At 47.8% G+C, this 14,251-nt stretch overlaps 1 protein-coding gene across 2 annotated transcripts in view; it reads right to left on the bottom strand.

Annotated features, from left to right (window-relative positions):
* MRTFA (myocardin related transcription factor A) overlaps positions 1 to 5,988 on the bottom strand; it is a 97,720-nt gene extending 91,732 nt beyond the window's left edge. The window contains exon 1 of one of the 2 annotated variants that reach the window (XM_080575395.1): positions 5,471 to 5,988. In XM_080575395.1, the coding sequence (XP_080431521.1) occupies positions 5,471 to 5,727 (257 nt within the window). In that variant the 5' untranslated portion in view covers positions 5,728 to 5,988. The remainder of the gene's footprint in view (positions 1 to 5,470) is intronic. The other variant, XM_080575396.1, reaches the window with a different exon arrangement.
* Positions 5,989 to 14,251: the final 8,263 nt, after the last annotated feature.

Below are 14,251 nucleotides of genomic sequence, written 5' to 3'. Positions count from 1 at the left end.
ACAGCAGTAAGCACGTAACATCAAAATTTAGATACTGAATGTTGGCTTGTGTGGCAGTTTTTTATTTCTTTTTAATCACAAACTGTAAGTGCATGAATTAAATTTATCTATGTATTAAATCTTTACTCCAGAGCAAGTTTTTGGCATTGTTTGGTTTGAATGGGATTTATTTATTTATTATTGGAGACCCAGATACCCTAAAAACACTTTTCATACGTGAAGGTGTGGCCAAGTTAAGAGATGGGTTTCATTTGAAGATTTCTGCTGGCTGGTCCCTAACTGTGTATCACAGAAGCACACACTCAGAAAACAGGACAGATTATTTTAGTAATTTCCTTGCCTTGGTTTATTTACCCCCCTCCAAGTTTCCAACATTTCCCTTAGCATCCTCAAGTGTCCAGAGATCCTTGTTCCCCCACGCATAACGCACCCTCCAGGACAATATTCATCTTCCTTCCTCTACTAGGAAGTAGTTTTATTCCAGATACCCTGGACAATAAAAGGCCAACTTTAAAACTTCCAGCTCTATTTGTCAAGGAAGTCCCCGCTCAACCTTAGCAGGTGGTTAAAGCATTGCAACATGCAATTGACTGTTTGGCCATCAGAACCCTAAGCGGGCTATAAACTGGCTTGCCATGGGCACGGACAGTCGGCAACTTTTTTTTCTGTTGTGTGTGCCATTCAAGTAAGAGATGCTGCAGGTATAATTGTTCTGTTGTTACCCTTATCCAGTCATCCCCTGAAATTTCAATCCAGCTTGAAGATGGAAGAGAAAACCAACACACCCCGCCTTGAAATCATCACGCCAAACTTTACCAAAACTTCCCAACACCGCCTTACAACTGTAATGGAAAGGTAAGCTCCTCACTGCTCCTTCTACACTGCAGCCAGTGAGCAAAGATTAACCTGATAACTGAGACGTTTTCTGGCAAAATTCCCCAGTTAAGCTGCTTTAGCTATTCTTTGCTCATAGCACAATCAAAACACTCCTCCAGTCCTTCTTCCTCTGACTAGTCAACGCAGGAAAATTCGACTGTCCTAGATCTTCGGAAGAAAAAACAGTGTCATCTCTGAGAAATGCAGAAGTCTCATCTCGCTGATAAACTTCTCCGTCCAATGGAAATGTTTACATGTCAGTGTTTACATGTTCAAGCCAAATGGCTGCTATTCCAGTGATTACAATGGCTTATTGCCTTCGCTGGTGACTGGGGGAGCCGGAGCACGTCTGAACAGCACACAACCACCCCGACACGATTCGCGAGTCTGGTCTGAACGCGGCAGAGTTCATAGCCCTTCTTTAACAGCCACGCTGCCTCTCAGACGGAGGCTTTCAAAAGGTTCAAGCTCGAGGTGTTCCTGTAAAGCATGCCTGACTGGATGGAAGAGGGAGAATTTAGAGAGACGTTAGGGTTTTAGAGTTACGTTAGGGTTAACATTAAAGTTAGGGTTAACGTTAACCTGGCCCTACCGACAGCTCAGAGAAACCTCTCTCCCAGGTTTGAAACCATCATAAACTAATCCCATCTTACCCAACGGAATAGAAATAAAAACGCAAATTGCAATCACGTTTTCCTTGGAAACTTCTTGTATTGTTGTAAGATCAGAAGAGGGGGGCAAAAATAAAAATATTTTTTAAAAATATCATCCAAGTAGAGCACCTCAGTGCTTCTCCAACAGCTTCCTGACAAAGGAAGGGAAAGTTCCCCGGCAAGTGACAGAAAGTGAATCCCGTCTGAATTTAGCTCAGCTCTGTACCTTCCCACTTATAAACAGTTGCAGAAAGAATGAGTTCATCATAACGTGGGTATGGCTGTGTGTAAAGGATGATCTCATTTGAGTAAGGCTAAACAGGGTGTCAACTGCACGGATCAATTGTGCAGTGAAAACATCCTAAGTGTCTCTACGAAGCCACGGAGGGGGTAGAACTCAAGGAACCGCAGTACACGCAGCCCTGCACGCCTAGTTGTAATTGCCGTATATCACAGGAAGCAATAATTTAGGGATGAAACAATCTGTGATGTAGGCTCTTGTCCCGAACCAAAACTAATTTCTCAAAAGTAGATATCCTATTTCCATCTCCCTACCATAAAGGGACTCTGAAGACAACGTGCACTCCGCACATCTATTTGCCTCACCGGAGGGTAGGAAAATAAAGAATTTTGTGCTTTACTCCAGCGGCTCCTGTATCGTGACACACACACACTTGGGTATGCACCCACGGCGAGCACAGGCGACAGCAGCAGCAGCTCCTGACTGTGTCCAGGAGCAAATTCTTATTTCCGTGAGTTAGGAACTCACAGGGAGGCAGCCCCGCTGATCAGCTGTTGACAAATAACGTGCCGGTGCATGCAGCAGCAGCAGCAACCACGCTTCTTCTGCCGCCGTGCTCCACAAAAACCCTGCTTTTCTGGATCGGCAGGGCCAAAAGGAGCTGAAAGATGGAGCACAGCTTAATTAAGAAGGATAAGGAGAAGTAGTTGACATGCTAGTTTGTGGTAGGAGAGCAAAGGCAAAGAGATGGCATGAGGTTAAGGTACAAAAGGAAACCCCCAATTAAAAGCTCAGCCTTTAGCTTGCAAGATTTAAGACGACTCGTGACTATGTGTTAAATTTCACGTTCACGCAGAGATGTTATCGATATGGCTGTGTGCCTAAATCTAAAATATTTCTTCACACAAGAAACTGCACGCTGCCCAGAGAAAATGGGAGGGGAAGGGGGAGAGGACTGCCGCAGAAGCTAAATTCATTGCTTCGATTCGTTAAATATTAAAGCATCATTTAAACAACTGCAGCACCTTGCTCAGTGACAAGCTCAGATTTAACTGTGTGGAAAATAAGCGTCTCAGATCAGAAATAGAAAAGGCTCACAGAAAATTGAGCTACGGCGACCGGCATTGTTTCTTAATGTCTGCAACCGCTGGATCAGATTGATGGCAGATTCCTGTGTAAGCTGCACGCATCATTTGCCCTCCACAAGGACGACCTGCATTTAAAAATCCCAACGCCCTGACCGACCACCGCGACGTACCTAAGGCCGGTAATGTAAACCGTCCTCACCCCAACGCCATTCGCTTCCCTTGAAGAAGCCACTTAGCCGTGTTTGCACTCCATAAAGCACTCAGAGGAGGGGAGGTAAAATGTACACACGAACCTCACGTTATCTCCCTGGAGCGCCAGGGGAGTGTTTGACAAAGGAACCAGAGGTCGGGAATTGACATAGCCCCATCCATCGCATCCATTTGATGCACACGCATAAAAGAAGAGTCACAGGAACAGTTTTAGGCTCTGGCTCCGAAAAAATGCTCCTTTCAGCCCCAGCACTTACTGATCAGCTTCTGCGCTCCCTCCCCTCTGCTCCATTTATGCCTTCCTTCTCCCCTCCCCTAGCTTTCATTTTGGGGCTGGGGGCTGAGCAACAGAAAGCACAGAGATTAAAAATCGGGTTCCTAACCTGCTTCAGCGCATGGCCCCGCAGACACCGTCACTGCCGAGGTGACGGCGCACGATGGAAAAAAAAAATAAAAAAAGCAGATGGGAATACGAGCTTTTCAAGACAGCCCCAATACTAAAAGAAACGTCTGTGTAACCACATCCTCTGTCTTCAGTCTCAGTTCAGCAATGCGTCCAGCAGGAAATAATTAGATTTGGCTTTCCCAGAGTAGGTGTTTGACGGTTTCAGACTGCTGAACAGTTGTTTTTTTTCCTGCTTCCTCTTCAACAGTTTCTCAGGAAAAAGACACTGACCCTCAGGACATGGTTGATAAAAATTCTTTAAAGGCACAGTATTGCGTAACTGCAGTAAGATGTGCTAATTGTTACCTCTTTTTAAGCAGAAGAAATTAACTGTACTCTTCAAAAGGGATCTTACTCATAACACTGAGTTACCAGAAGTAAACAGATAACGAGACAGTCAGATTATGTCATCCAGGACACAGGAAGGACAGCTGAGTGTACAGAGTGAAGACAGAAGACTGAGAATTACTACGAATTGTGCTTTTTGGGTAAAAACCTCGCACGTTCCAAATGAGCGCAACAATTAATCTTGTGATAACGTTTTGGCACGTGCCAAGAACGGATCTGCTTTTACTCTAACATCCAAAGCTTTTTGCTCTGATCCTCCCCTATATCTAGTAACAGCCCCCTTTCCCCCCCACCGTACACCACACAACAGGGGAATCACGGTGAAGGAAATCCAGCAGGGCTTTTTTTGTTTTCACTAAATTACGGGCTATTTTGATTGCCTGAACGTGCATTTCACCTGGAGATTCTGAGGTGAAAGGGTCCGTGAAAAGCAATGCTGCTTCACCATCACAAGCAAGCACTTCTCCCCAAACCCAAGAGTTTCCCATTATTTCATACCGAAGGGGAAGAGAAGTTAGCATTCTATGAGAGCATGCTTTTGGACAGCTGCCATATCCTCTCAGCCCCACGTAAAAACGTCTTCTGCACTCCCTCTCTTTGCATTGTATTTAATGATCTGCTTGCTGCCTAAGGACTTTTGTGTTTGGTTGTTGGTGTTTTGTTTTCCCCGCACACTAATATTAGAGCGGGGATGTTTCAGCCTCAGCTGAATGGAAACGAAAGCTGCTTCTGCAACTGCTGGAATCAGCCCACAAAGCACTACTTACGTTTTGTACGGAGCAGTATGATGCCCGAGAAGCCACAACTGGCAGTATTTCACTGTATTTTCCTGAATTCACATTTGGTATCTAAATTACGAGTGAGGAAGGACTCGGCAAGTTAATATCTGGTGATTAAGAAGAGCAAATTCACCCACTTGTGAAAAGCTTATGGCATTCGCTTTACTGAGTCTCTTTCTCCTTTCAGCAGAAAGCCCAAATCCAAAGAACAGAAAAGGAGCTCGCAGTCAGCTTCAGATCACACACTTATGTTTAAATCTATTGTTAGCCTCTACTTAATCACAACTATTAGCTCACTCGTATAATGACTGCAGCAAATGAGAACGAGCGGGTACCCCCTCATTTCCTCTCCAGAAGCGACCGAAGTATTTTTAGAAAGGCTTATGAAGACCCAAAGGCACCGCACGGCTGGCAGTGCTACGGGACGGATTTTAACGGTGTCTTTACTGAAACTCACTGATGTTTTCTGTGCGAGCAGCGAGGTACGCTTTGAAATTGGTGTTGGAGGCGTGTATTTACCTGGAAGTAAAACCAACACATGTATTGAAAGCTTTTTTTCAGTAAGTCAGCTAAGGCACGGCTAACTCACCTTGAACGTCAAACGCAAATTTAAAGAGAGATTTGCATGCTGAGTTTGCCCAGGGCCTGAGCTAGAAATGGCTGGATGGACACATTTGGCCCCAAATAACCACATTTTACGTTCTCTTAATGCTCAGAGCCACATCTTCAGATCTTACCAAGAAATAAAAGGCACGTTTCGGCTTCCCAGATCCCGCAAAGAAGCTACAGCTTTACCCAGAAGCATCGTTAAGACCTCAAAACCTACTTACCACCGAGGGAAGGCTACCGTGCCGCTTCGGGACCAAGCCCCTGATGCTGTAGGGCACGGCCAGGACACCAAAAGGAAGCGGTGCCGCGACGACAAGACCCCAAAACCCACCGCGGGGTCCGTCCTGACCCCAGGAAGGGCCCCACAAGGACACAGCCGGGGCGATGCGGGGTGTGCGGGAGGGGTCCCAGCAGGGTGTGTGCCACCTGGGCAGCACGGAAGGGGTCGTGGGCCATATAAAAGGGGCCGGGGGGCCATATAGAGGGGGCCGGGGGGCCATATAGAGGGGGCCGGGGGGCCCACCAGCGAGCGGGGCCATATAAAGGGACGCCCCTCTGGCAGCCCCCCGGCCCCGCACCTCTATTTTGGGGTAAAACCCAGCCTGGCAGGGGGCGTGAGGGGAGGCACCAAGCCCGGCACGCTGCCGTCACCGCCCCCGCGCTTGAAAATTGGGCTAAAACCCAGCAAAAACGGGTAAAAAAGAAGAAAATCTTATATACAATTTTTTTTTGCTTTCTCCGGGAGGGGGCTTGGGGGGGGTGCGGTGCCCTCTCCCCCGCCCCCCCCCCGGTCCCTCCTGCCCCGCCGCCGCCCCGCACTCACCCGCTCACGGCTCCATCGCGCTCCGGCCCCGCCCGCCCCTGGCGGAGCCGCCGCCGCCGAGCACGCGCCCCCCCCCCGCGGGCAGCCCGGCCTCGCCGCCGCCGCCCGGCGCCTCGCAACCGCGGAAGCGCCCGCCCCCCGCCTCCCGGCCTTCGCCGGCCTCCGCCAATCAGCGGGGAGACGAGAGGGTGAGCGCCACGGCGGCCCGCCAATGGGGGGAGAGCACCTGGGGAAGCTAACGGGCCCGAGGCAGGGCGAAGGGGAGGGGGGCGGGGACGGAGCGGGGTGACTGACAGGGCCGGCAGCCAATGGAGAGGAGGGGAGTGATGTCATTGGCGGTGGGAGGGGAGGGGAGGGCGAGGCGGGGTGGGGAAGGGAGGGGGCGCCTCTTAAAGGGCCAGCGCTGCGCCTGTGGCCCTGGGGGGGGGGCGTTATTGTGACTGATGTCGGTGTTGTTTTGGGACCCCGGGGGGGCGGCCCAGAGCTCCCCAGGGCAGGTGGCAGGGGGACAGCGAGTGCTGCCCGCGCCCAGCCCGTGACCTCTGGCGGCTGGTAGTTCCCAGCAGCGCCGTTTTGGGGGGAGAAAGGTGCCTTTTCCTCCAACAGAGCCCCATTTCCCTCCTCCAAGCGGGGAACAACAAAAAAAAAAGGGGGGAGGGGGGAAGAGATCAAAATGGGGGGCGCCTCCGCGCCCAGGGCGAGGGCTGAGCGGGGTGGGATGGCGCCACAGGCGGCGGGGCCGGCGGTGGGCCCTGGCCTTGCGCCCCGAAAGGCGCCGTGCCCGCAGGTGGGCTGCCTCGCACGGGGCATGGCTCGGAGCAAAGGGGGGGCACAAACATACAGAATAACTAATGGTGTAACGGGGGCAAGACGTGCCCCTCTTTGTCCCCCCCTCCAGTAGCCGAAAGCACTGGAGGCCATGATATAACCGCACAGCAATGCACGTGAAGTAGTTAGGAAAAAATACTTGTGCCACGCGCGATTAACCTATAAAACTGATGATACGAGGCTCGATGAGACGGGAGCGCTGAGAAGGACCAAGGAGTTCGCCAGTTCCTGCCAGCCCACCAGTATCTCACCCTAGTTTCCAGCCCTGGCATTTACGGCTCTTTGCTTTTCGTTCCCAAGGACCCAGTTCGGCTCTGGCTGTGCACATAAATCTCGATCGTAACATAATTCTTCTCCATGCTCTTTGGCAGGGTTAGCCCTCCAGAGGTAGTTTAGTGAAAGAGTAAAGTCAAAAGCATGAAATGTTCCCATGGATGATGGTATTTCTGGGAGTCTTAGGTTTAATGACAAGTCAGGAATATTTACCTTCCTTTTCTCCCATGTTTCCTAAGAATAGCACGTTAGGGATCTGAGAGAAATGATCCTAGCAGATCAGAAAGTGCGGTTGTCTTTTTGGTTCACGTTGCCGGTTTTACCAGCAATGGTGTCTTGCTTGTTCTTGAAATCATTTGCTTAGGATCCTTGTTAATGGATCTGTTTACGGTGCAAAGGGAGAAATGATGTGCCCAAATGCATGCCACAAATTGATGGCAGAGCTCACAGCTATGCCAGGATTTCCAATTCACAAGCCGGAGTGCTACTCGCCTAGCCATATCCTCCTTCAAACAGATGAACATTTAAAAGATGGAAATCGTTCCCTTCATTTCTGTGATTAGGTTTCATGGCTTTATTAACGCCACTACTGATTTACATACTCTACATATTACTGATTGCTTTCAGTGTCTAGTACTGCGGATTTCTACAGTTCCAAGGGTATTTACAGACCTTGATAAACATACAGTGGAGAAAAACAGAGAGAAATATGCTTGCCATAAAAGCTTACTGTTTTCATCAGGAATAATCAAAAGTGAAGGATGCATATTACATATAAGCCGTATTTCGTTTTAGTTTTGAAGGCCCGTTTGTTATTTTCAGTAGCTTTCAGTTTTCTTAAAATTTATAATGAATGAACTAAATTCATATTTTATGAACATATGAGTAAGAACAGTCTGTGCTATTTGTTAGGGAAGCACATCAAGTATATTAAATGTCTTCCATTTGATTTAATGCTAGATGAATGTTTACATTCAGCAAAGAAAACACCAGTGAAGTATAACAGAATACAGCAGAACTCAACCTAGTTGGAGTGAAACTCATTCTAAGTGCAGTTCTGAACTCAGCTGCAGAATTATAAAATCAAGTTACTTTTGGGTGCCTACCATGAGCAACGGAGCTCGGAGTCTTGCACGGAAATGTTTTGATTTTCCAGACTTGATGTCTTAGTCATCACTGACAGTTTTGCATTTAGATTTCACTTCTCTTTAAAGAAAAGCACGAGGAGCGCGGAAAAAAAGCACCAAAAGAGAACAAAGCTAAAAGGTGTCCCTAAGAATGTTTCTAAAGATAAAGTTCTTAAAATGGCTCAACACTCAGCTTAACATTAAAGCCTGAATGGCCTCCAGCCATTTAAAGATGACTCTGCTTAAAATCGTAAGCTATTGAAGAAACCTCAATGAGCCAACAACTCTGAACGTGCCTAAGAATATTTATTGTCTTGCCTTGTGTTGGTGGACAAATTAAATAGGAAAGAACCTGGTGGGCACAGCGAGCTGATACAGCTTAAAATATAGATGTACAAATTTTGCAACGAATGAATTCTGCGAGCTTCGCTTCTGAGCAGTTACACGCATCTTAGCAGCTCAGCAGATCCCAAGTTTTCCAGAGGTTTGCATGGGCCACAAAATGGGCGCCACGGCCAGGCTCCTGCAAGACACCAACCTGGGCTGCCAGGCGAGCCACCTCTGTGGTGTTTTTCTCCCAGCAGCTCTGGCAAGATGTACACAGAGAGCTTCTGCTGAGCCAGAATTGCCTGCATCAAGGATGGATGAGCTCCTGTGCCAGACAGAATAATGCCAGTCACTCAGTCACTGGAGCTCGGCAGATCTCTGCGTGGCCTCGCGCCAGAGCCTACGGAGCCCACGTTTCTCTCGCAGGCTGCATGGGCAGAGGTTGACGAGGAGGGTGAGCCTTCAGGGATGGGCAGGGAGAGGAAGAGGAGGGTGCAGAAGCAGGTACTGGAGTTCAAGCACATGTATTAGGGTGCAGAGGAGGAGGACTGGGCTCTGGGGGCTGGAGACTGGGCTCCTAATGGAGAGCAGAGTCCTGCTGTGTTTACACTGCTGTGTGTTGTAAAACTAGGAGGGGATGGTATGTTCTCAGTCTTGTTTAATCACGTCCTGACAAGCAAGAATAAGAGGCGATGGGAGGAAACATCTGACATGATTCCTTGCCTTCAGAGAAGCCAGCCACACTCACATTTTTAACTGAATCATGTTCTTTGCATGGTTTCGTTCTTATTTTCCACGTCCTGCACATCAATTGCTGGCTGCTGTTGTATAATTCCCTTGGTACAAATGCATTTTGAGAAAGAAGAGAGGACATAAACCTCTTAGAGAAGTAGTTTGATGTCCACGTTCAAAGCATTACAGACAACCGTTTCTTCTATCTCAGTAAGGATTTTCTGAAAAGATCCTTTTCTTTCTGGCAAACAGTAAGCACAAGAATTTCTGATTTTAAAAAAAAATGTTTGAGGAAGTGGTAAGCGCATATAAGAAGTGTGTGGAATGGTATCAGAGTTCAACTGCAATAATTACAGTGTCTTCTGTCAAAGAAGACATAAATTATTAACTTAAGGCTGTGGCTTTCAAGTCGGGCCCCACAGGTAGGAAAGACTTTACCGTAGGGAACAACGCACTCCACAAACTCCTTGATGCAAAAGCGCCGTGATCAGAGCGCGCTGTGGTTCCCGGGAAAAGCTGAAGGTTGGCCACAATCTTTGGGGCCGAGAGGATGGGGACAGCAACTCACTCGAGAAATTCTGGGGTTATTGTAGTATTTTCCTGCTTCCCGTAGGTGGAGCCACACTCACGATGTCCAGCTGCATGTGACTCACCGGCAATGCACGCAGCTTCCCCAAACCTCAGAGGAGGACTGCAGTAGGAGGGTTTCATGCCGTGTGTGTCTCCAAGCCCCATTTCCTGCCCACTGCCCCGGGCTGGCTCCCTGAGTCTGTTTCACTGCCTCCCAGGTCTGTTCCCACAGTATTGCAATAGGCAACGACACAGGAAATCGCTAATCCTACGCTGGCCTTCCTGTGCAGCTTGAGGCGATGTGACGAATATTACCTTCCTAACCGCACAGCGTGTGAAAATTTGGGCTTTTGGTCTGTTCGTAATGACTGGATAAAGCATTAGAAGAAGGCTTAGGAAACACGTTTGTCACAGAATCATAGAATCACCTAGGTTGGAAAAGACCTTCAAGATCACCAAGTCCAACCATCAATGTGACCTACCGAGTCCCATCACTAATCCATGTCGCTCAGTGCCACGTCCACACGTCTCTTGAATCCCTCCAGGCATGGGGACTCCACCACTTCCCTGGGCAGCCTGTTCCAATGCTTAGCCACCCTCTCTGTGAATAAATGATACCTAATATCAAATCTAAACCTCCCCTGGGATAACTTGAGACCGTTTCCTCGTGTCCTAGTTTTGGAGGCTTCTTCCCTCCACTGCCGCATCGTGATATTGGGCAAAGCTTTGACCTACCAGGTCTGATGACTGTGGCCTTCCCCTGTAAACTGTTTGGGATCTACAGATGCAATACAATGACTGGCAATAGAAAGTAGGTTTCCTTGCGTTGGACTTGAGGCAACCCTTTTGCCAGGCTTTTAATGTTTAAACGAGAGAGCAAAACAGATGATTTTCTCAGAAAGATGTTAAATTTAGAGGGCCGGGTTTGTTATCCTGCTATTCGGTGTTCAGATCTGATCTCAGAAGAACTGAAACACTGAGATTATGTGTCAGTAATATCCCAGTGATCCAAATACATGACTACCGGGAGAAGAGGTCTGTATCCAGTTTTATATCCCCATGATTTAACACCTAAGGTTGCATTTGCGCTGGTTGCTGTAGCTTATCTGTTCCTCAGAGGCACGTGGAGTGCAGCAAGAGCTTGTGAAAAGCAACTGAGGGAGCTGGGGAGGGGTTTCTGGTGCATCCTTTACCAGCAGCTTGCTGTGAAGAAGGAAGAGGTGCAGCAGCCCCGTGGGGTCCTGCTCTGGCAGAGGTGCCAGAGGACAGCGTGCCGTCCCAGAGCCACCCAGAGGCCCAGCAGAGGCCAGGTGCCACTGAGACCTCAAGGGCTTCAAAGCAAGAAGACCATGAAGGCTGAACTTGGCACAGGATGGCAATCACTATCAACTGGGAAAGTATTTCCTCAGTGTTTTGCTCTTGCCCGTCACCCTAGCTGCATTAAATAGTCCCCCGAGGAGGAATTCAGCAGTGCCAAGATGAATACGCTTCACAGGAGAGCACGGGAAGTTGTGGGGCATGACAGCGGCGCACGTTGAATATTTGCCAACCTGGCTGCAGGCTTGTCTCCTGCCTCGGTCTGCCTCTGTCTCCTTACCACAAACCGACTGCCCTGCCTGGGATCTCCAAAACCCTCTGCAGTCTGGGCAGGATCTGTTAGGATAATGTTCAGCCTTCCGGCCTTAATGACAGGATTTACAGTTGTGATAATGAACGTTTTAAAATGTGCTTTAAAATATATATTAAAAGCAGTGGAGGGGGAAGCTCTGGAGAGAAATCAGAGTATTCTGATTTATGTCTGGGAAAAGGGGAATCAAATGAAAGGAAAAAAGAGCGAGTGCTAATGCCATCTGGGGAATGCAGCCTCTCAGGCCTGATTTTCCTACGGAATAAAAAAAAAAAAAGGCAAGAACAAGGGAAGCAGGACTGAAGTTCACTTCTAAAGAGAGCACAGACCAACTCTTCCTCTCCGGCGCACTACAGCTGCCTCCCAGCTTCTCTGCCCCCGTGCACCGCTGCAGCTGAGCAGGTGAAGCTGCTTGAATTTGCTCCCAAGGAAAGTCATCCTGGTGGGACAGAGCTGCCAAGGGCTCTTCTAAATGCTGGCAAGGCAGCGAGTGAAGGGCTCCCGGCCAGGGCTCACCCGATGGCAGCCACGTAAACCAGAGCTCTGCCTGCGGGGGGTTAATTAACACCAGGGTCTGCTCAGTATCTTGGATGCCGATCCTCTGCAACCCCTTCTGCTTGGAGGGAGCCATTTATCAGAGGCAGGGTTAAACGCCTGCCTCGTTAGAGGGCCTGATGAGAAAGCGCTCCCTGCAGAGCCGATTTCTGCAGAAATGTGCCTGGTGCCAGTACATAACGTCAGCTCTGCCCGGGATATCCTGGGGATCTCATCTTGTCGGGTGCTCAAAGAAGGGAGCAAAACAGAAAAGCAGAAAATAATAAAGACTGTGAAGGTGCTGTATGGGTTGCTGCTTACTCCTGTCCTGCATGAGGACTCGGCAAACCTGAACGGTGGCACATTGTAAAAATGGGTAACAGGAGATGTGTTTTTTGCAGAGTAATGTTATGTGTGTACGGGAAATTTATTTATTACAGAGTAATGTTTTTTGTCAGAGTTTCACAGACCGTCATTGAGAGCAAGTCAGCTTAAGTCTTAAACAGGATTATAGTGGGAAAAAAAAAAAAGGATAATTAGAGGCTCTTGCTTTTATTATCTCTTTCATGTTTGAGGGATAAAATTCCAATAGCTTCGGGGTGTACAGCAATCTCAGAAAGCCCGTGTCTAGAAGTAACTTCTTGTGTGGGCAAATTATCCCATTCTTCTCTTGAACTTTTCCGGGTGTAATCTTCCGCTGCTTTCTATCATAGATTGAGCAGTAGCCCGCAGGGGTATTTATTTCTGTGAGTTCGTTACTGCTGAGGTGCCTTAGTAAAGGCATGAGCTGGAATTGAAAGGCTGCTTTCAGGCGACTTTAATTGGCAGAAAAACAGAGTGTGATGGATGTAGATAGGGGTATACTGACCAAGATGTTTTTTTCCAGCACTTGATTCCATCCCAAATATAAGAAAATAAATATTACATCTGTATTTTGTGACTATGATTCTGTTTTCACAGCAACCCAGTATATGGAGCAGCTGTTAGGTTAGTATTGTCCCACCTTGTATCTTGGGGATTGTCTGTCTCCTGGACACTGTCTGCATCTCTATTGCCTTTTCTGCTGTAGTGATATCCAGCTTCCTCTGGTGACACCGTGTCCCAGACATCTTCCTCCTCAGACTTTCCATAGTGATTTTGCCAGGAGACAGGGAACAAGCCAAAGACTGGAAGTATTTGCTTAAAGGGGGGGTATCCCGTGTTGGGTACAGATGCCTCAAGTCCAGAAAAGCTCTAAGGGGTATTTAATTTTCCCTGCTGAATCCATGCTTGAAAACGTCTGAAATGTATAATTTGGTGGAATGACAACTATGGAAGGGAATGAGGTGATTATTCATGAAACTTTGGAGAACCTAAATGTCAAGGAAGGAGGAGTGGCTGTGATGGTACTAGTGTGATAGCCAGGAGTACTGAAGCGAACTCGAGAAAAGAAAAATTTTGGCTCAATACAAGGAACAAAAATATAAGCTAAATAAAGCAGCCTAAAATAAGTAACTGCATAAAGCCTAAGAAACCAAACAAAACCTTTCCTCCAAGCAGTTATTTTGGAAGAGGAAAAGTACCAGCTACCACCAGTTCTCTACAAGCGTGAAGCTTGTTGTGAATTTTTTTTATATGGGAGCCACTCAAAAAATTATGGTGATGGTGGCTGCCTACCAGGGAAAGAGCCAACAATAATCTTTGCTTGATCAGACTAATCCCCAAAAGGGAGGCGCTGAACCCCCTCAGAAGCAGTAAATTAAAATCAAACAGGAACCTGGCACGTGTGGTACGTGACGCATGTAGTGGCACACTCTTGTGTTGGGCATTGCGCGTAGAGGGCAGACACATCATCATTTGCTGTTTCTAAAATAATAAGCCTATAAAAAGAACTTTTTCCAGTTATGGAGACAAATAAACTTGACAACAGTGATTTGTCTTATTACAGAACCAGTGCTATTTTTCTCTTTTTCTGTTTCCTCCTTTCCCTGGTGAGCTTTAAGTGCAGATAAAAGTGGTTGTCTGATGCAGGCAAGAGTTGGGCACAGATGAGGGGCCTGAAACTGAGAAAATATCACACCGAGGATGCTTTCTCTTCACTGCAGTGTTCCTGGGGTTTAGAGGATGTGACCTCCTCCGAGTAGAGGAAATGGTAAAACTTCAGATACAAGCAGAAATAGTC

The sequence above is a fragment of the Anser brachyrhynchus genome, assembly GCF_964034855.1.
Source record: "Anser brachyrhynchus genome assembly, chromosome: 1".
NCBI classification, from domain to species: domain Eukaryota; kingdom Metazoa; phylum Chordata; class Aves; order Anseriformes; family Anatidae; genus Anser; species Anser brachyrhynchus.
This window is presented reverse-complemented; position numbering and strand designations above follow the sequence as displayed.